The 20,916-nt window shown below is 44.7% G+C and overlaps 3 protein-coding genes across 5 annotated transcripts in view; 1 reads left to right on the forward strand and 2 right to left on the reverse strand.

Annotated features, from left to right (window-relative positions):
- Positions 1 to 2,179: 2,179 nt before the first annotated feature.
- LOC109877543 (carbohydrate sulfotransferase 10) lies at positions 2,180 to 9,682 on the reverse strand. Of its 3 annotated transcripts, none has more exons than XM_031813280.1 (6): positions 9,467 to 9,682; positions 8,753 to 8,895; positions 8,463 to 8,572; positions 8,151 to 8,385; positions 7,671 to 7,776; positions 2,180 to 4,359 (listed from the first exon to the last, which is right to left on the reverse strand). In XM_031813280.1, exons 2-6 carry the CDS (start codon positions 8,862 to 8,864, stop codon positions 3,801 to 3,803), a joined length of 1,122 nt encoding a protein of 373 aa, XP_031669140.1. In that variant the 5' UTR covers positions 8,865 to 8,895; positions 9,467 to 9,682; the 3' UTR covers positions 2,180 to 3,800. The 3 variants fall into 3 exon arrangements, with proteins under 3 accessions (XP_031669140.1, XP_031669139.1, XP_031669138.1); XM_031813279.1 differs by having other exon boundaries at positions 9,412 to 9,580; XM_031813278.1 differs by lacking the exon at positions 9,467 to 9,682 and adding an exon at positions 8,995 to 9,186.
- A 2,536-nt stretch (positions 9,683 to 12,218) lies between these two features.
- LOC116359760 (60S ribosomal protein L31-like) lies at positions 12,219 to 16,400 on the reverse strand. Its single transcript, XM_031813301.1, has 5 exons — positions 16,290 to 16,400; positions 15,746 to 15,849; positions 14,949 to 15,074; positions 12,531 to 12,643; positions 12,219 to 12,289 (listed from the first exon to the last, which is right to left on the reverse strand). Exons 1-5 carry the CDS (start codon positions 16,392 to 16,394, stop codon positions 12,258 to 12,260), a joined length of 480 nt encoding a protein of 159 aa, XP_031669161.1. The 5' UTR covers positions 16,395 to 16,400; the 3' UTR covers positions 12,219 to 12,257.
- Positions 16,401 to 16,408: 8 nt separating this feature from the next.
- Positions 16,409 to 20,916, forward strand: part of LOC109876695 (cilia- and flagella-associated protein 47-like) — a 31,334-nt gene continuing 26,826 nt past the window's right edge. Inside the window, exons 1-8 of the mRNA XM_031813237.1 lie at positions 16,409 to 16,696; positions 16,915 to 17,069; positions 17,219 to 17,334; positions 17,490 to 17,628; positions 17,937 to 18,162; positions 19,095 to 19,264; positions 19,348 to 19,490; positions 19,719 to 19,945. Coding sequence (XP_031669097.1) covers positions 16,553 to 16,696; positions 16,915 to 17,069; positions 17,219 to 17,334; positions 17,490 to 17,628; positions 17,937 to 18,162; positions 19,095 to 19,264; positions 19,348 to 19,490; positions 19,719 to 19,945 — 1,320 coding nt within the window. The 5' untranslated portion in view covers positions 16,409 to 16,552. The remainder of the gene's footprint in view (positions 16,697 to 16,914; positions 17,070 to 17,218; positions 17,335 to 17,489; positions 17,629 to 17,936; positions 18,163 to 19,094; positions 19,265 to 19,347; positions 19,491 to 19,718; positions 19,946 to 20,916) is intronic.

Here is a 20,916-nt window from a genome sequence, read left to right on the forward strand (position 1 = left end):
CTCATAAAGCACCTTAGGATCACTCACTACTCATAAAGCACCTTAGGATCACTCACTACTCATAAAGCACCTTAGGATCACTCACTACTCATAAAGCACCTTAGGATCACTCACTACTCATAAAGCACCTTAGGATCACTCACTACTCATAAAGCACCCTAGGATCACTCACTACTCATAAAGCACCTTAGGATCACTCACTACTCATAAAGCACCTTAGGATCACTCACTACTCATAAAGCACCCTAGGATCACTCACTACTCATAAAGCACCCTAGGATCACTCACTACTCATAAAGCACCTTAGGATCACTCACTACTCATAAAGCACCTTAGGATCACTCACTACTCAAAGCACCTTAGGATCACTCACTACTCATAAAGCACCTTAGGATCACTCACTACTCATAAAGCACCCTAGGATCACTCACTACTCAAAGCACCTTAGGATCACTCACTACTCATAAAGCACCTTAGGATCACTCACTACTCAAAGCACCTTAGGATCACTCACTACTCATAAAGCACCTTAGGATCACTCACTACTCATAAAGCACCTTAGGATCACTCACTACTCATAAAGCACCCTAGGATCACTCACTACTCATAAAGCACCTTAGGATCACTCACTACTCATAAAGCACCTTAGGATCACTCACTACTCAAAGCACCTTAGGATCACTCACTACTCATAAAGCACCTTAGGATCACTCACTACTCATAAAGCACCTTAGGATCACTCACTACTCATAAAGCACCTTAGGATCACTCACTACTCATAAAGCACCTTAGGATCACTCACTACTCATAAAGCACCCTAGGATCACTCACTACTCATAAAGCACCCTAGGATCACTCACTACTCATAAAGCACCTTAGGATCACTCACTACTCATAAAGCACCTTAGGATCACTCACTACTCATAAAGCACCCTAGGATCACTCACTACTCATAAAGCACCCTAGGATCACTCACTACTCATAAAGCACCTTAGGATCACTCACTACTCATAAAGCACCCTAGGATCACTCACTACTCATAAAGCACCTTAGGATCACTCACTACTCATAAAGCACCCTAGGATCACTCACTACTCATAAAGCACCCTAGGATCACTCACTACTCATAAAGCACCTTAGGATCACTCACTACTCATAAAGCACCTTAGGATCACTCACTACTCAAAGCACCTTAGGATCACTCACGACTCATAAAGCACCTTAGGATCACTCACTACTCATAAAGCACCTTAGGATCACTCACTACTCATAAAGCACCCTAGGATCACTCACTACTCATAAAGCACCCTAGGATCACTCACTACTCATAAAGCACCCTAGGATCACTCACTACTCATAAAGCACCCTAGGATCACTCACTACTCATAAAGCACCCTAGGATCACTCACTACTCATAAAGCACCTTAGGATCACTCACTACTCATAAAGCACCCTAGGATCACTCACTACTCATAAAGCACCCTAGGATCACTCACTACTCATAAAGCACCCTAGGATCACTCACTACTCATAAAGCACCTTAGGATCACTCACTACTCATAAAGCACCCTAGGATCACTCACTACTCATAAAGCACCTTAGGATCACTCACTACTCATAAAGCACCCTAGGATCACTCACTACTCATAAAGCACCCTAGGATCACTCACTACTCATAAAGCACCCTAGGATCACTCACTACTCATAAAGCACCCTAGGATCACTCACTACTCATAAAGCACCCTAGGATCACTCACTACTCATAAAGCACCCTAGGATCACTCACTACTCATAAAGCACCCTAGGATCACTCACTACTCATAAAGCACCCTAGGATCACTCACTACTCATAAAGCACCCTAGGATCACTCACTACTCATAAAGCACCCTAGGATCACTCACTACTCATAAAGCACCCTAGGATCACTCACTACTCATAAAGCACATTTAGAACTTTTATTATTAAAAATCATAAAATTAATAAAGAAAATACCTTGCGATAATATTGTGCCCATATGGCCCAACCCTAGGTGTAATTGAATGAATTGTGGTAGTAGGTCTACTGCTAGAATGAGAATATCAGGTCTACTGCAGAGTTTAACTGACCTCACATGTAAAGGGAAAATAACTGAAAGCATCATACATGTGTTGTGGTACAGAGAAGAGTGAAAAAGACCAGTTTTATATTTGACATGAAACCTTTATTACTCAGTAACCCTCATCTGTCCACCTAGCTGTCAATACCATGTGACTGACCATACCAAACATTGGTTGATTAAAAAAGGTCAACAGGAAACTGTCACTCACTTCTCTTCATGGACGCCATTGGACGGCGTCATGTTTAGGATGAAGAATAAGACAATTCATGGAATTCAATTGTGAAATAACAGTTCTGAGGATGAGAAAGTGAAACCATTTTTTCCTTCTCCCAGGTACAGTGCCAATGTAGTCTAATGTACTGCCCTTACAGGTGGCAAACTGAGACGGAAGAGGAAGCGAGGCATCCCACTCCCTCACTTTATGGTTTATATACAGTCAAGGAACTAAGTAGACCAGACACAGCTGCTATCGCAATGGTGTCTATGGGAGAGCCACCCCTTAATAAGTAGAACGTAAACAGCCTGAGTAAGACATCTTTGTTCATCCACCTTTGACATAAGTATTGGTATAGAAGAGGGTTGGCTGTATGCCTCCAATCCCTATTGCCATGATCCCATATTATGTGTCTGGGCTGAATTTAACTGGATTAACCCTGAAGGACATCTATATATCTGTCTGTCTACTGTACTGGATGGGAACATGAGGTAAGACCCAGGGACTGTACACCCCACTGTAGTAGCTTCAGCCAATCAGCAGGAGTTACGCCACAGTGACCCTTCCCCCTGTCACCTGAACACAGGCATTGTAGACACTGACTCCTCCCACTCAGCGCTTGTCAACCCTTTGAGGTCACAGAATCACACCATTTATATAGGCGCAGAGTCTTGAAGCTAGATGGTGTTGCTTTACTCTGTATGAGCGGTTAGACTGGAGGGAAGAGAGCTGGGGCTCTGATATTGTTAACTGGTTAGTGTTTCACTACCATCTCTATTACCATCGCATTCATACTGATTCTGCTACGTTTCAATGGTGTGCTCAGCATTCAGTCTGGTTTAACCAGGCTACTGTCTCCCAAACCCACTTCAGTGTTAGTCCATAATGCAGACCTGCTTTGTGTGGAAGTAGTGCAGAGGGTGGTACAATTTAGCACAGTATGTAACAGTAATCTCTGGTTTAAATAAAGTTATTATAATACAAAAAGCTTTGTTAAATAACGTTGAAATGTGGCACTTAATTCATTGGTCGTATGGCGAATATAGCCATTAACCATGACCATAGTGAGTAACTCTCCATCAACTCGGTCCTCATGCCATTCATGGCCACCATGGTGACGGCTACCAGGAAGTAGAGGCATGTAGTACAGTCATCGCCCATGGTGACAGTTGCTAGGCAGAGGCAGGAAGTGTTGCTAGGTCGAGACAGGAATTACTGTCAGCCAGGTAGAGGAGTGACGATCATCCTACAGCAGATCAGCACGTTATATCAGACCAACCTGTAGTCTCCATCCCTCCCTGGCTTGAACCCGGATGGTGGGTATCACTAGTCTCTACTATGGCTCCTAGTTAGAGCAGCCAGGCTAGGCGGCTAGCTAGCTACACCCTCCCTACCTCTTCAGTAAACCACACACTGATTAAGATGCATGTTAGATTAGAGAGACATATTATTGTTGCAAAACAGTCTTTCTTTAGTGTCGTCGTCGTTCAGTTCAGCAGGAAGTCCGGGCTCGGGTATCCGAAGAGGCTGAAGTCTCCTTGGTACCGGCCGTAAAGCCGCCTGACGTCCCGCTTGCTGATGCCTGAGAAGTAGCGCTCCACCTTGGTCCGGTTGTAACGGGTGATCCCTGGGGGGATGGTGGGGTACGATACCAGACGCTCGATCCCGGCAGCTTTCAGGATGTAGGGGGCATCGCGTTCTAGAGTTTCGTGGTGCCCCACGACGCTGTACGTGATGTCACAGGGGGCGCAGAGTTCCGCGTACGTCACCCAGTGGATAACATGCTCCCCAAACTGACGGTCCATGCGGCGCCGCCCGGGCTCATCGCCCAGGTAACGGATGAAGTCCTCGAAGCGCAGGCCCGTAGTCGCCTGGTTGTCGTCGTTGTCACGGTGACTCTTACGGTACTTGCGGATGATGGCGGGAGCGATGTCGTGCTTGTACCAGGGCTCGAAGCGCGGGTTCTTCACAAACTTGTCCTTGAAGGCGGAGATGAGGCGCTCGAACGGGTCTCTGACGATGAAGAACTTGAAGTATGTGGCTAACCTGGCGAGAGAAAACAAAAAGCACCGTCCCGTAGAATCAGAGCACCACAATGGAATACAGGGCCAAACAAGCCAGTAAAGGTGTTCAGCAAAACTTAACGTAAGCACAGCTCTATAACATTTCAGTCATTTAGCAGACATTCTTATCCAGACCGACATACAATTAGTGCATTAATCAATTAGTGCATTAAAGATAGCAAGTGCTGCTCGATCATCCTATTTTTCTAACTTAATTGAGGAAAATAAGAACAATCCGAAATTCCTTTTTAATACTGTCGCAAAGCTAACTAAAAAGCAGCATTCCCCAAGAGAGGATGACTTTCACTTTAGCAGTGATAAATTCATGAACTTCTTTGAGGAAAAGATTATGATTATTAGAAAGCAAATTACGGACTCCTCTTTAAACCTGCGTATTCCTCCAAACCTCAGTTGTCCTGAGTCTGCACAACTCTGCCAGGACCTAGGATCAAGAGAGACGCTCAAGTGTTTTAGTACTATATCTCTTGACACAATGATGAAAATAATCATGGCCTCTAAACCTTCAAGCTGCATACTGGACCCTATTCCAACTAAACTACTGAAAGAGCTGCTTCCTGTGCTTGGCCCTCCTATGTTGAACATAATAAACGGCTCTCTATCCACTGGATGTGTACCAAACTCACTAAAAGTGGCAGTAATAAAGCCTCTCTTGAAAAAGCCAAACCTTGACCCAGAAAATATAAAAAACTATCGGCCTATATCGAATCTTCCATTCCTCTCAAAAATTTTAGAGAAGGCTGTTGCGCAGCAACTCACTGCCTTCCTGAAGACAAACAATGTATACGAAATGCTTCAGTCTGGTTTTAGACCCCATCATAGCACTGAGACGGCACTTGTGAAGGTGGTAAATGACATTTTAATGGCATCGGACCGAGGCTCTGCATCTGTCCTCGTGCTCCTAGACCTTAGTGCTGCTTTTGATACCATCGATCACCACATTCTTTTGGAGAGATTGGAAACCCAAATTGGTCTACACGGACATGTTCTGGCCTGGTTTAGATCTTATCTGTCGGAAAGATATCAGTTTGTCTCTGTGAATGGTTTGTCCTCTGACAAATCAACTGTAAATTTCGGTGTTCCTCAAGGTTCCGTTTTAGGACCACTATTGTTTTCACTATATATTTTACCTCTTGGGGATGTTATTCGAAAACATAATGTAAACTTTCACTGCTATGCGGATGACACACAGCTGTACATTTCAATGAAACATGGTGAAGCCCCAAAATTGCCCTCGCTAGAAGCATGTGTTTCAGACATAAGGAAGTGGATGGCTGCAAACTTTCTACTATTAAACTCGGACAAAACAGAGATGCTTGTTCTAGGTCCCAAGAAACAAAGAGATCTTCTGTTGAATCTGACAATTAATCTTAATGGTTGTACAGTCGTCTCAAATAAAACTGTGAAGGACCTCGGCGTTACTCTGGACCCTGATCTCTCTTTTGAAGAACATATCAAGACCATTTCGAGGACAGCTTTTTTCCATCTACGTAACATTGCAAAAATCAGAAACTTTCTGTCCAAAAATGATGCAGAAAAATTAATCCATGCTTTTGTCACTTCTAGGTTAGACTACTGCAATGCTCTATTTTCCGGCTACCCGGATAAAGCACTAAATAAACTTCAGTTAGTGCTAAATACGGCTGCTAGAATCCTGACTAGAACCAAAAAATTTGATCATATTACTCCAGTGCTAGCCTCTCTACACTGGCTTCCTGTCAAAGCAAGGGCTGATTTCAAGGTTTTACTGCTAACCTACAAAGCATTACATGGGCTTGCTCCTACCTATCTCTCTGATTTGGTCCTGCCGTACATACCTATACGTACGCTACGGTCACAAGACGCAGGCCTCCTAATTGTCCCTAGAATTTCTAAGCAAACAGCTGGAGGCAGGGCTTTCTCCTATAGAGCTCCATTTTTATGGAACGGTCTGCCTACCCATGTCAGAGACGCAGACTCGGTCTCAACCTTTAAGTCTTTACTGAAGACTCATCTCTTCAGTGGGTCATATGATTGAGTGTAGTCTGGCCCAGGAGTGGGAAGGTGAACGGAAAGGCTCTGGAGCAACGAACCGCCCTTGCTGTCTCTGCCTGGCCGGTTCCCCTCTTTCCACTGGGATTCTCTGCCTCTAACCCTATTACAGGGGCTGAGTCACTGGCTTGCTGGGGCTCTCTCATGCCGTCCCTGGAGGGGGTGCGTCACCTGAGTGGGTTGATTCACTGTTGTGGTCATCCTGTCTGGGTTGGCGCCCCCCCCCCCCTTGGGTTGTGCCGTGGCGGAGATCTTTGTGGGCTATACTCAGCCTTGTCTCAGGATGGTAAGTTGGTGGTTGAAGATATCCCTCTAGTGGTGTGGGGGCTGTGCTTTGGCAAAGTGGGTGGGGTTATATCCTTCCTGTTTGGCCCTGTCCGGGGGTGTCCTCGGATGGGGCCACAGTGTCTCCTGACCCCTCCTGTCTCAGCCTCCAGTATTTATGCTGCAGTAGTTTATGTGTCGGGGGGCTGGGGTCAGTTTGTTATATCTGGAGTACTTCTCCTGTCCTATTCGGTGTCCTGTGTGAATCTAAGTGTGCGTTCTCTAATTCTCTCCTTCTCTCTTTCTTTCTCTCTCTCGGAGGACCTGAGCCCTAGGACCATGCCCCAGGACTACCTGACATGATGACTCCTTGCTGTCCCCAGTCCACCTGGCCATGCTGCTGTTCCAGTTTCAACTGACCTGAGCCCTAGGACCATGCCCCAGGACTACCTGACATGATGACTCCTTGCTGTCCCCAGTCTACCTGGCCATGCTGCTGCTCCAGTTTCAACTTCCACCTGACTGTGCTGCTGTTCTAGTTTCAACTGTTCTGCCTTATTATTATTCGTCCATGCTGGTCATTTATGAACATTGAACATCTTGACCATGTTCTGTTATAATCTCCACCCGGCACAGCCAGAAGAGGACTGGCCACCCCACATAGCCTGGTTCCTCTCTAGGTTTCTTCCTAGGTATTGGCCTTTCTAGGGAGTTTTTCCTAGCCACCGTGCTTCTCCACCTGCATTGCTTGCTGTTTGGGGTTTTAGGCTGGGTTTCTGTACAGCACTTTGAGATATCAGCTGATGTACGAAGGGCTATATAAATAAATTTGATTTGATTTGAAGTGATTGGGTAGGTGTAAGCGATGGTAGCCTAAATTACCATCTTATTACTTTAACCAATCTAACTCATTCAGATCTGTGATTACTTCAAGGAAGGAAGGTAGGATGCATTTCTGAAGTATTGAAGCAGGGCCTTAACCTTTTAGTGATTTCTTTCTCCGTCAGAGAGGAGAGGCGGGGCAGTCCGTTCTTCTCGTGGTCATGAACCAGGTTCTCTGGGATCTCCTCCACAGTGGAGAACTCTCCTGAGGGGCAAAAGGACAGAGAAGAACACTATTTTTTCGTCCTTCACTGGGATCGAGGCTACTACATCACTACAATTTACAGACAGATAAGCTTACGTTTTGAGTCAACTTTTACTCATCATCATCACTCACTGACACTCCCTCACTGACTCTCCCCCTACCGTCCTCCCTCACTGACTCTCCCCCTACCGTCCTCCCTCACTGACTCTCCCCCTACCGTCCTCCCTCACTGACTCTCCCCCTACCGTCCTCCCTCACTGACTCTCCCCCTACCGTCCTCCCTCACTGACTCTCCCCCTACCGTCCTCCCTCACTGACTCTCCCCCTACCGTCCTCCCTCACTGACTCTCTCCCTACCGTCCTCCCTCACTCACCATTGAGAACGATGAGGACCTTCTTCCATTGAGTGTTGCCCACTTTGGGGGTCTGGCAGAAGAGGATCTTGTGCTTGTCGCACACAAAGATGCGGTCCAAGACAAACTTGTTGATTGAGGTGTGAGTGAGGTTCTTGAGGGAGTCGTTCTTACACACGGCTGACAGCAGCTCCCGACGCCTCGTCTCCACAGTGTTCCAGTCTGTTGGGTTGGCCATGGAGGGGCCTACTGAGGACTGACACACACACACACACACTTCAAGTAACTGATGATTCTGTTTCAAGGGCGAACACACGCAAGCAAAACACCTACCAGGTTTGATGACTTGGGAGCTCTTCTGTCTGATTTCTGAGCTGGCAGTGATTTGATGGTCTTAACTCCTGGTTGAGTCCAACTCTGCATCTCAGTCTTCTCCCCATAGTCTGAAACACAAAACACTAAGAGATCTCAAGACAATTCCAAGGGGGATAGACTAGACATTCAAATCTAACAGCATAGTTGTTATGTAACTATAGCTACAGCTCTAGCTGAACAATTACTTAAAGGTATAGATAGCTAGTATTGATGAGAAAAAACTATCAGGTTTCAGTCTGATAACTTACCATCCGTGGTTCTGGCGTTAAAATTGATAAACTTGTTGGCAAACACAAGGATGAGCAACACCCAGCCGCAAGCCCCGACGAGCAGCCAGTGGTGCCGCATCGTTATTTGCATCACCCGTGGGCCATCGAAGTAGCGACGGTACCTGCAGAAACAGCTGTTTAGCAATAGCAGGTAGTCTTTCTCGTCAGACTCTGCACAGATGAAAGGGGGAAACCTTACTATAATATTTGGACTAACTAACGTTAGCTAGTTGTCATAATCTTTGGACTCAGACGGGCGCTCCACCGGCAGAGGAGTGGCACAGGGACAGTGAGGAGAGACTAGTTACTTAGCAGGCTACTTAGCTAGCATCCATAGGCTACCATTTCAGCAGGCTGTAAAACTACATGACCATTTATGCCAATCACCAACTAACTACAGGCGTGGTCAAAACAACTGTCCCTACTGAAAGACAGGGCGAGATCAATTTAGCTCAGCTAGCTGGCTAACTTCGGTTAACGTTAGCTACTGTTAGCTTGTTGCTGTTTGCTAGCTAGCCATAATCCTGACCATTCCGAATGGTGTAGAAAGCTAGGCCTGCTCCTGAGTACGTTTGACTTGATCAAAAAATGATCTGATAGCTAGTTTCCCATTGTACAACCCAAATGTGATGTCTTACCTGCTGTGTAATTGCAACTAATGCAATAGTAACGTTTCTTGTGATGTTCGCGTACCTGTCCCGTTATCCATGTTGTTGATGCATAAACACAGACCAATTTCACCCTCTAGCGTTCAAATGTTTACACCGCACAACATAAGACTGGACAAGACTACCCGAGAACTACCTATGCAACTGGCCAGTGATATCATATGCTCCTGTATATAAAAAAATAATAAAAAACTCTACACAAAAAGTTGTGCATATGCTCACTGCAAATATAAAATGAGCTTAGGCTATGGGCTACCATCATACATGGCTTCATATGGCACACAATGCAACATTGACTATTCGCCCCAGTCACACCATGCTGCTGGTCATGTGTGTTTGGACAACAACCCTGTTGTACATCCAGATGCCAGTGGGAATGAGTACCAGTGTTGCACAACATACACACATATCAGGATAAGGCTTACCGTGTGATATAATTCTTTTTTAATTAAATAAATACAATTCCTCGGTTACATGGCATCATGGGTATTATTGGCATTGTTTGCATAAATGACTGCTGCTGTTGCTCTTGGTCTTCTTGAGGAGCAGCTGGGCTTGGGTGTTAAGAAGAACACCATACTCAGCTAAGGTGAACCCCCCCAACAGCTCATCATTCCTTACAGCCAGTTGGATGTGCCAGGGAGGTTAAATCAAATTGTATTGGTCGCATACACATATTTAGCAGATGTTATTGCGGTTGTAGCGAAATGCTTGTGTTCTTAGCTCCAACAGTGTAGTAGTATCTAACAATTCACAACAATATGAATTATGTATGAATTATTATATGAATGGAATTAAGAAATACATCAATATTAGGACAAGCAATGTCAGTGGCATTGACTATAATACAGTAAGTATATACATATAAAATGAGTAAAACAGTATGTAAACAAAATTAAAGTGACCTATGATTCCATGCAGGATTGAGTAACTGGGTGGTAGCCGGCTAGAGACAGTGACTAAGATCAGGGTAGAGTACTGGGTGGAGGTCATCTAGTGATGGCTATTTAACAGTCTGATGGCCTTGAGATAGCTGTTTTTCAGTCTCTCCGTCCCAGCTTTGATGCACCTGTACTGACCTCGCCTTCTGGATGATAGCAGGATGAACAGGCAGTGGCTCAGGTGGTTGATGATCTTTATGCCCTTCCTGTGACATAGGGTGCTGTAGGTGTCCTGGAGGGCAGACCACAACACCCCCTGTGGCAGCCAGCTGGAGAAATTGAGTGTAAATTTCAGACACTCGTCACATCATTAAAAAAAATCTCCCCATGTTACATCAGAATAGAGCATATAACTTGTGGCAGAGACGAGATGAGTGTCTGAAATTTGCACTCAAAATGCAAAACTCTCCAGCTGGCAATAGGCACTGGGATCAGGATTCAAGCATTTTTGGAAATTATGGGTAAACCCTCAAGAGACTATATTGGCTAACACAGATGACTGGTCAATGGATAGGGATTCAATCACATCTAATAATATTTATTAGATATAGTGCTTATCATCACAATGACAATCTCAAAGAACCTAATAAATATATATATTGGTTCTGGCAGTTCTTGGACAATGGTCTTCCACAGAGGATAAGGGGTATGAGGAAGTTGAAAAAGGCAGTAGCTTGAGTCAATAGAAAAGGAAGGGAGAAGTGTGAGGTGTTTGTGTGTTTATAATGTCATGAATAGTTACATTTAGGCATCCAACCTCATTCAGACATGCAAGTCACAGACACGCTTCAAGTAGGCCTGTATTCATAACAGTTCATCTACTTGATAGTGCAGGGATCATCAACTAGATTCAGACTCAGGACCATTTTTAGGGAGTGGGGATGGTCGGGGGGCTGGAACATAATTACTAATCATTTGTAGACTGCAAATTGACTGCAAGAAGCCCAAACAGATGTTTGACTAAAACAATCATTTCAAACCTGGCTTACATTTCTATATGATCACGTATCTCTCTATTATGGGGGAATACTTGGGAACAGATGTGAAATTAAAATCACTTAGAGCGCTTTCCATCCAACTAAAATATTATTCTGCTCAGAAAACTGTGGGGGCAAATAAAACCAGTGGGCCACAAGTTGGGGACCTGTAGTGTTGTTGTGGTGTAGTAGTGTTGTTGTGGTGTAGTAGTGTTGTGGTATTGTAGTGTTGTGGTATTGTAGTGTTGTGGTGGTGTTGTAGTGTTGTGGTATTGTGGTGTTGTTGTAGTGTTGTGGTATTGTAGTGTTGTGGTGTTGTGGTATTGTAGTGTTGTGGTATTGTAGTGTTGTAGTGTTGTGGTATTGTAGTGTTGTGGTGTTGTAGTGTTGTGGTATTGTAGTGTTGTGGTATTGTAGTGTTGTGGTATTGTAGTGTTGTAGTGTTGTGGTATTGTAGTGTTGTGGTATTGTAGTGTTGTGGTGTTGTAGTGTTGTGGTATTGTAGTGTTGTGGTATTGTAGTGTTGTGGTATTGTAGTGTTGTGGTATTGTAGTATTGTGGTGTTGTGGTATTGTAGTGTTGTAGTGTTGTGGTGTTGTGGTATTGTAGTGTTGTGGTGTTGTAGTGTTGTAGTGTTGTGGTATTGTAGTGTTGTGGTGTTGTAGTGTTGTAGTGTTGTGGTGTTGTAGTGTTGTAGTGTTGTGGTATTGTAGTGTTGTGGTATTGTAGTGTTGTGGTGTTGTGGTGTTGTAGTGTTGTGGTGTTGTGGTGTTGTAGTGTTGTGGTATTGTAGTGTTGTGGTGTTGTAGTGTTGTGGTGTTGTAGTGTTGTGGTGTATAATAAAGACATCAGACACAACTCCTTCTATACATTTATTCTACAAGCGTTGAAGACAGATCTAATTCTCATCAACATTGACCGTCTGTAGACCTGTTGACAAAGGAAAGAAAAAGGTTTTAGCAACAGAGCGTGACAATAATAAACCTCTGTCTTCATCATCCTAGGACAGAAAAGATGATAGAACTAAATCTTTCATATTGGTATATTTGCTATTAGAAAAATCAGGAACAGAACAGGGATATACAGTAACAGACTATCGTTGACGTTTCAGCATAATAAATGACACTCTAGCAAACCTACGAAGGCACATTTGGTATTGACTACGCCTCACCTTTGTATGTTGTGACAGGGACATACGTGACGAGTGTGTACAGTTTGTTTGGGGAGTCTTCATCCTCATTGCGCTTCCTGGACAATCGTACCCTCATCCTGTATGGCACATTCCTGTAAATAACATAGTGAACGTTAGTCTCATCCTGTAAATAACATAGTGAACGTTAGTCTCATCCTGTATGGCACATTCCTGTAAATAACATAGTGAACGTTAGTCTCATCCTGTATGGCACATTCCTGTAAATAACATAGTGAACGTTAGTCTCATCCTGTAAATAACATAGTGAACGTTAGTCTCATCCTGTATGGCACATTCCTGTAAATAACATAGTGAACGTTAGTCTCATCCTGTATGGCACATTCCTGTAAATAACATAGTGAACGTTAGTCTCATCCTGTATGGCACATTCCTGTAAATAACATAGTGAACGTTAGTCTCATCCTGTATGGCACATTCCTGTAAATAACATAGTGAATGTTAGTCTCATCCTGTATGGCACATTCCTGTAAATAACATAGTGAACGTTAGTCTCATCCTGTATGGCACATTCCTGTAAATAACATAGTGAACGTTAGTCTCATCCTGTAAATAACATAGTGAACGTTAGTCTCATCCTGTAAATAACATAGTGAACGTTAGTCTGATCCTGTATGGCACATTCCTGTAAATAACATAGTGAACGTTAGTCTCATCCTGTATGGCACATTCCTGTAAATAACATAGTGAACGTTAGTCTCATCCTGTATGGCACATTCCTGTAAATAACATAGTGAACGTTAGTCTCATCCTGTATGGCACATTCCTGTAAATAACATAGTGAATGTTAGTCTCATCCTGTATGGCACATTCCTGTAAATAACATAGTGAACGTTAGTCTCATCCTGTATGGCACATTCCTGTAAATAACATAGTGAACGTTAGTCTCATCCTGTATGGCACATTCCTGTAAATAACATAGTGAACGTTAGTCTCATCCTGTAAATAACATAGTGAACGTTAGTCTCATCCTGTAAATAACATAGTGAACGTTAGTCTCATCCTGTATGGCACATTCCTGTAAATAACATAGTGAACGTTAGTCTCATCCTGTATGGCACATTCCTGTAAATAACATAGTGAACGTTAGTCTCATCCTGTATGGCACATTCCTGTAAATAACATAGTGAACGTTAGTCTCATCCTGTAAATAACATAGTGAACGTTAGTCTCATCCTGTAAATAACATAGTGAACGTTAGTCTCATCCTGTATGGCACATTCCTGTAAATAACATAGTGAACGTTAGTCTCATCCTGTATGGCACATTCCTGTAAATAACATAGTGAACGTTAGTCTCATCCTGTATGGCACATTCCTGTAAATAACATAGTGAACGTTAGTCTCATCCTGTAAATAACATAGTGAACGTTAGTCTCATCCTGTAAATAACATAGTGAACGCTAGTCTCATCCTGTAAATAACACAGGTGAACGTTAGTCTCATCCTGTAAATAACATAGTGAACGTTAGTCTCATCCTGTAAATAACATAGTGAACGTTAGTCTCATCCTGTATGGCACATTCCTGTAAATAACATAGTGAACGTTAGTCTCATCCTGTAAATAACATAGTGAACGTTAGTCTCATCCTGTAAATAACACAGGTGAACGTTAGTCTCATCCTGTAAATAACATAGTGAACGTTAGTCTCATCCTGTAAATAACATAGTGAACGTTAGTCTCATCCTGTAAATAACATAGTGAACGTTAGTCTCATCCTGTAAATAACACAGGTGAACGTTAGTCTCATCCTGTATGGAATGTTCCTGTAAATAACACAGGTGAACATTAGTACTAAGCAGAATGAAAACATGCTTGTGCAACATGTTGTAGTGCTATGTGTGTCAACAACCATAAGTGGTTGTATGGGCAGAGAAAGAGCTGTTACCAAACCCTTTCCTCAAGCAGCTATTCCATGGTTTTGATATTTGAACACGTATTTGTTCCTGAGGAAGCAGACCTGGGCCATGTTCAGCTGCCAAACGTTCTCCAACGTTGCAGATAGAAATGCCATGAACAGAGCAGATGTGATTCCTTATTCTACATGTCAGAGAGGCATGTTTGATCCACATACCCTATTTCTATCTGAACGTTCCAAAACGTTTAATCCTGCTGAAAGCGCCCCATTCAATTAATGGGCTTAGTGATTGTTTAACCAACTTAATATGGTTTGGGAAACACGAGTACAGTAATACCTGATTCATATGATAACAGGGGTGTATTCACTAGACACCAAATGGAAGCAAACAGCAGAAATGGGGAGAAACCTCTGAACTTGTCCAATAGAAACCCCATGTTTACTGTTGCAAAACATTCTGCTAGTGTGCACTAATGAATACACCCGATTAATCTTAAAACAGGCGTCTCGTTAGTCCTTACTTGACGCCTTTGGTCCACACAGCCTTGTTCAGGCGGGTGTCGATGCGTACATCAGGAGTTCCCATCTCCTTCATGGCGAACTTGCGGATCTCTTTGAGAGCGCGAGGAGCTCTCCTCTTGAAGCTCCTGTAGAGAGAAGGAACGTTCTGATCAAGACCAGCCGCGGGGGACTAACAAAAACTAGCCTACATCTTGAGGGACACCTGCCAATTTAGAGGAACAGCAGATTTGTCAATAGCCACGCTCTGTGATGTAAATACTCCCATGTGATGTCACACCATGCTCTGTGATGTAAATACTCCCATATGATGTCACACCATGCTCTGTGATGTAAATACTCCCATGTGATGTCACACCATGCTCTGTGATGTAAATACTCCCATATGATGTCACACCATGCTCTGTGATGTAAATACTCCCATATGATGTCACACCATGCTCTGTGATGTAAATACTCCCATGTGATGTCACACCATGCTCTGTGATGTAAATACTCCCATATGATGTCACACCATGCTCTGTGATGTAAATACTCCCATGTGATGTCACACCATGCTCTGTGATGTAAATACTCCCATATGATGTCACACCATGCTCTGTGATGTAAATACTCCCATATGATGTCACACCATGCTCTGTGATGTAAATACTCCCATATGATGTCACACCAGACCATATCCTCTGGTACTGATGAAAAACGACTTCAGGTGCAAATGACACAAGTGTTTTGAGGACGCTGAGCCAACATTGACCTGACTTCTGTTGGTGAATTTGTCCATTTGCACCACAGTACTTACACTCCATGGATGCGCTTGTGGATGTTGACGGTGTATTCTCTGGTCACCACCTCATTGATGGCTGAACGCCCCTTCTTCTTCTCTCCCTTCTTGGTAGGAGCCATCTGAAAAGACAAACCGGGACGGTTCAAGTTGAGATTGTCCCATACAAAGTAAAACGCCAGAACTGCTAGGCTAACGTTAGCTAGCTAGCCAGGTACACTAACGTCCAAAACGAAAACATCCCTGCTCCACCGAAACAAAAATGGCTCATGAAAATGTCTAAATGTAACCATTAATTGGACTGCCTGTAGTTAGCTGGCAAATGTATATGTTATGTCTGATAGCTAGCCAGCTAGCATGTTACGGAGCCTGTGGTGTGCACGGTAACTAAAGTTCTGACTGTTTTTGTTAACTAAATGAATGCACAATGCATCACAAACTCAAATCCGATTGACAATGAGGTACACAACTTTGGATTTGGACAATGAAAATATGTATTTTATGCATAAATACTGCAGGATGGAGTTAGATTGTACGAGGATTATCAATCAGCCAAACTCACTTTGGTGGGGAACTGTTGAAAAGGAAGGACCGGAAATAGATCCGGCTGAATGTTGTCCCAACTACCTATGACAATGGTCCTACGTCTTGTTGCCATGGTAACCATGAACGCTACACTGTATCGGTATGTGGTTAGCTTTATACATTGAAACATTGCTAGTGCAGAAAAGGAAGCCTATTTCATTGATAACTTAGGACCAAAACCCGAACTGGGATAAGCCGTCGAATTTTGCTATTAGTCTCTCAACTTTTAGCTATAACAATATGACAACGAATTATGTTAGAATTAATCCCCCGGTTGTTGAGTTTACCGACGTAAAAGCAGGGAAGGTTTACAAGACCACTGTCACGGTGACCAACACTGGAATTACCTCGAAAAGAATGAGACTGCTTGAACCCACATCAAAGGTGAAATCCTTTCTGCAGTGCTGCCTGTCAGCTGTCTTTGTGTGTAATACGTTAGTAAAATTCAGAGCAACGTGTGCTTAGTTTTCATTGCGCTTTTGTCCTAATTCTAATTTATAAACTCATTTTGATTGATTATTATACACTTTTGTTACTTCCACCCTTCATACTGTCCTGCCCCTCTTCTTTAATTGTATCAACCCGTTGTCCTACCACTCAAGCTGTTCAAATTCAGGGTGACAAACACTGAAACCCCCATTGCTGCTGGATTGTCCCTGAGTGGCACTCTAGAGTTCAGGCCTGAGAAAGATGAGGATGTCTGTGACCGTCTGCTCCTTGTCCTGGAAGACAAAGCCATGGAGATCCCCCTCTTAGCGTAAGTAGAGTCATATATACACCTGCTATGACATCACTCATTCATGTAGTTGCTTTCACGGGTTCCAACAGACATGTGCCTAGGCATTAGCGGGTTAATGCAATCTTCAGCTCTCATCCAAGGTTACTTATATTTGGGCTTTCCTGCAGGTTCTCCCCAGTGTGTTCTCTCACCATGGAATCTCTCGCTGATTTCGGCTCTGTGATGGCAAACAGTCAGGTGATCAGCAAAGAGGTGGAATTGACCAATCAGGGATCTGCTCCAGGTATTATGCTTTTGCCTCTCCCATTGAACCCACTTCTGTAAACTTGCATTGATTGATTTTAGTTGACATTTGCAGTAATCTAGCTGATTTATTTATGGTATATTTCTTATTGTTATATTAATTGATTGCTGTTCATGCCCTTGGCCTTGCTGAAGGATCTTTTCAGGTGCTGTATGATGGAGACCAGTCCATCAGGCTCTCTCCCAGCAGTGGCGTCCTGCAGTCTGGCGCAACCCAGTGGCTGAAGGTGGAACTCTGCACTGACAGACCCACGAGGGTCAGAGAGGAGGCCCAGTAAGGAAACTAGAGACTCTTGAACATCATCTTAAACGCTCCACCTTATTCTGCTTAGTGTTACTTATGGTTCTTTGTTTATTGAGTTTCCTCCCTCCCTCAAAATCAAATCAAATCAAATGTATTTATATAGCCCTTCGTACATCAGCTGATATCTCAAAGTGCTGTACAGAAACCCAGCCTAAAACCCCAAACAGCAAGCAATGCAGGTGTAGAAGCACGGTGGCTAGGAAAAACTCCCTAGAAAGGCCAAAACCTAGGAAGAAACCTAGAGAGGAACCAGGCTTCCCTTCTTCCCTTTCTCTCAGGGTGAAGCTGCAGAACAGTAAGGACGTGGTCCTGAAGATCAGGGCTGATGTTTTGGAGCAGAGCCTGGAGCTCCAGGACCTAGAGGGGGAGAGGTTGTCCTGCCTCCGCTTCGGACCCGTCTTCTTTGGGACGTCCCGGGTGGAAAAGGTGGTTCTGGTGAACAATGGACCACAGGCCTGCGACTGGATGGTGGTGCTGCAGGACGATGCTCCAGGGACAGAAATGGTACGCACACACAGAGAGAAAACACAGACACACACATGAACCAACACACACAGAGAGAAAACACAGACACACACATGCACCAACACACACACAGAGAAAACACAGACACACACATGAACCAACACACACAGAGAAAACACAGACACACACATGCACCAACACACACACAGAGAAAACACAGACACACACATGCACCAACACACACACAGAGAAAACACAGACACACACATGAACCAACACACACAGAGAGAAAACACAGACACACACATGCACCAACACACACAGAGAGAAAACACAGACACACACATGAACCAACACACACAGAGAGAAAACACAGACACATTCCCTGGATGGGAGACCAGATGCTGCTGGAAGTGGTGTTGGAGGGCCAGTAGGAGGCACCCTTTCCTCTGGTCTAAAAACAATGCCCCAACACCCCAGGGCAGTGATTGGGGACATTGCCCTGTGTAGGGTGCTGTCTTTCGGATGGGACTTTAAAAGGGTGTCCTGACTCTGTGTGGTCACTAAAGATCCCATGGCACTTATTGTACAAGTAGGGCTGTTAACCCCGGTGTCCTGACTAAATTCCCAATCTGGTCTTCATACCATCATGGCCACCTAATCATCCCCAGTTTACAATTGTCTCATCCCCCCCCCCCCCCCCCCCCCCCTCTCCCCTGTAACTATTCCTCAGGTCGTTGCTGTAGATGAGAATGTGTTCTCAGTCAATGTATCTGGTAAAATTATGTTAAATAATATTTTTTGACATATTTCACACTGAAGTGCAACTATACTAAACTGTGTTTGTGTGTGTGTGTGTGTGTGTGTGTGTGTGTCTGTCTGTGTGTATGTGTGTGTCTGTGTGTGTCTGTGTGTGTCTGTGTGTGTGTCTGCCTGTGTGTTTGTGTGTCTTTGTGTGTGTGTTTCATCAGGGCTTTGACCTCCAGAGGAGTACAGACGCAGCGCTGCTAGAGAGGAGTGTTCGTAACAGGGCCACCGCTGTGGATCCCTCCACTGTGATCGCCTGTGTGCCCAACGAGGGACGACTGAGACCCTACGACAGAACCACTCTGTGGGTCTGCTTCCGTCCTGTCAGCAGAAGGTATCCAGCCCTCCTGTGTGTGTGTCTATGTGTGTATAAAGATATTATAACAGGCAGTATATAATGGTTGTTCTGTTCTTCAGAAGGAGCAGGGAGGAGCAGAAGACCAGTGGGGCCTCAGCAGCAGCCAGTAAACAAGACTACTCACTCTTCCTCAAGTTTCAGACAGTGGGAAGTAAAGATGGCTTCAACCACCAGCAGCACTCCACTGTACCTCCCCACAATGGTACAGCAAGCCTCAGTCTGTTCCTTACCAATAGCAGGAACAATATGCTGCAATTTAACAGTGTATATTATATCATTAGTATAAACAACAATTTAAGCCATTCTCTGGTGAGGGGTACTGACTGACATGTGTACAACAGCTATAACATAAGTGTTGTGCTTGATCTGGGACTGTCTTGTACTTGACCCCTGACCTCTCTGACCTCTAAGCCCTGACCTCTATCCCCAGGTTACTGTGTGGAGCTGGCGGTGACTGGCTCAGCCCTCCCTGTCTCCCTGGTGCCCAGCCCCGGCCACAGCTTCAGCTTCCAGCAGTGCCTGATGGGAGAGCGTGTGGACGTCCTGTGTGTGCTCCACAACCTCTCCCCTCATCTCCCTGTCACCTTCAAGTTCCGAAAGATGGCCAACTTCATCAGTGACCCCCCTAGTGGAACCATCTCCCCAGGGCAGAGCCAGGTAGATAGATGGTCAACTTCATCAGTGACCCTCCTAGTGGAACCACCTCCCCAGAGCAGAGCCAGGTAGATAGATGGTCAACTTCATCAGTGACCCCCCCTAGTGGAACCATCTCCCCAGAGCAGAGCCAGGTAGATAGATGGTCAACTTCATCAGTGACCCCACTAGTGGAACCATCTCCCCAGGGCAGAGCCAGGTAGATAGATGGTCAACTTCATCAGTGACCCTCCTAGTGGAACCACCTCCCCAGAGCAGAGCCAGGTAGATAGATGGTCAACTTCATCAGTGACCCCCCCTAGTGGAACCATCTCCCCAGAGCAGAGCCAGGTAGATAGATGGTCAACTTCATCAGTGACCCCACTAGTGGAACCATCTCCCCAGGGCAGAGCCAGGTAGATAGATGGTCAACTTCATCAGTGACCCCCCCTAGTGGAACCATCTCCCCAGAGCAGAGCCAGGTAGATAGATGGTCAACTTCATCAGTGACCCCACTAGTGGAACCATCTCCCCAGGGCAGAGCCAGGTAGATAGATGGTCAACTTCATCAGTGACCCCCCTAGTGGAACCATCTCCCCAGGGCAGAGCCAGGTAGATAGATGGTCAACTTTATCAGTGGCCCCCCTAGTGGAACCATCTCCCCAGAGCAGAGCCAGGTAGATAGATGGTCAACTTCATCAGTGACCCTCCTAGTGGAACCATCTCCCCAGAGCAGAGCCAGGTAGATAGATGGTCAACTTCATCAGTGACCCTCCTAGTGGAACCATCTCCCCAGGGCAGAGCCAGGTAGACAGCCCTGGTCCAGGCTCAGATGGCTCCTTATTTTGGCCAGAGGAAAGTAGTCCACTATACAGAGTGTCTGGTTCCTAAAGTTGTACATTATATAGGAAATAGGAGCCATTTTGGAGACAACCCCAGTCTCCTCCAAGCATCCTCTCTGACAGAACAGACAGAGAGGATGAATTATCAATATC

Source organism: Oncorhynchus kisutch, unplaced genomic scaffold, assembly GCF_002021735.2.
Source record: "Oncorhynchus kisutch isolate 150728-3 unplaced genomic scaffold, Okis_V2 Okis05a-Okis16b_hom, whole genome shotgun sequence".
Taxonomy (NCBI): Eukaryota; Metazoa; Chordata; class Actinopteri; order Salmoniformes; family Salmonidae; genus Oncorhynchus; species Oncorhynchus kisutch.

Bases quoted from the DNA above. Each gene is read 5' to 3' on its own strand.
- LOC109877543 (XM_031813280.1), bottom strand. From the start codon at position 8,864: ATGCAAATAACGATGCGGCACCACTGGCTGCTCGTCGGGGCTTGCGGC. The intron at 7,777-8,150 runs GTGAGTGAGGGA...TTTGCCCCTCAG, and splicing joins GGTCCTCATCGTTCTCAATG to GAGAGTTCTCCACTGTGGAG. The intron at 4,360-7,670 runs GTTAAGGCCCTG...TTCTCTCGCCAG, and splicing joins GAGAAAGAAATCACTAAAAG to GTTAGCCACATACTTCAAGT.
- LOC116359760 (XM_031813301.1), bottom strand. From the start codon at position 16,394: ATGGTTACCATGGCAACAAGACGTAGGACCATTGTCATAGGTAGTTGG. The intron at 15,850-16,289 runs GTGAGTTTGGCT...TTGTCTTTTCAG, and splicing joins TTCAACAGTTCCCCACCAAA to ATGGCTCCTACCAAGAAGGG. The intron at 12,290-12,530 runs GTGAGGCGTAGT...CTTTGTCAACAG, and splicing joins CCCTGTCACAACATACAAAG to GTCTACAGACGGTCAATGTT.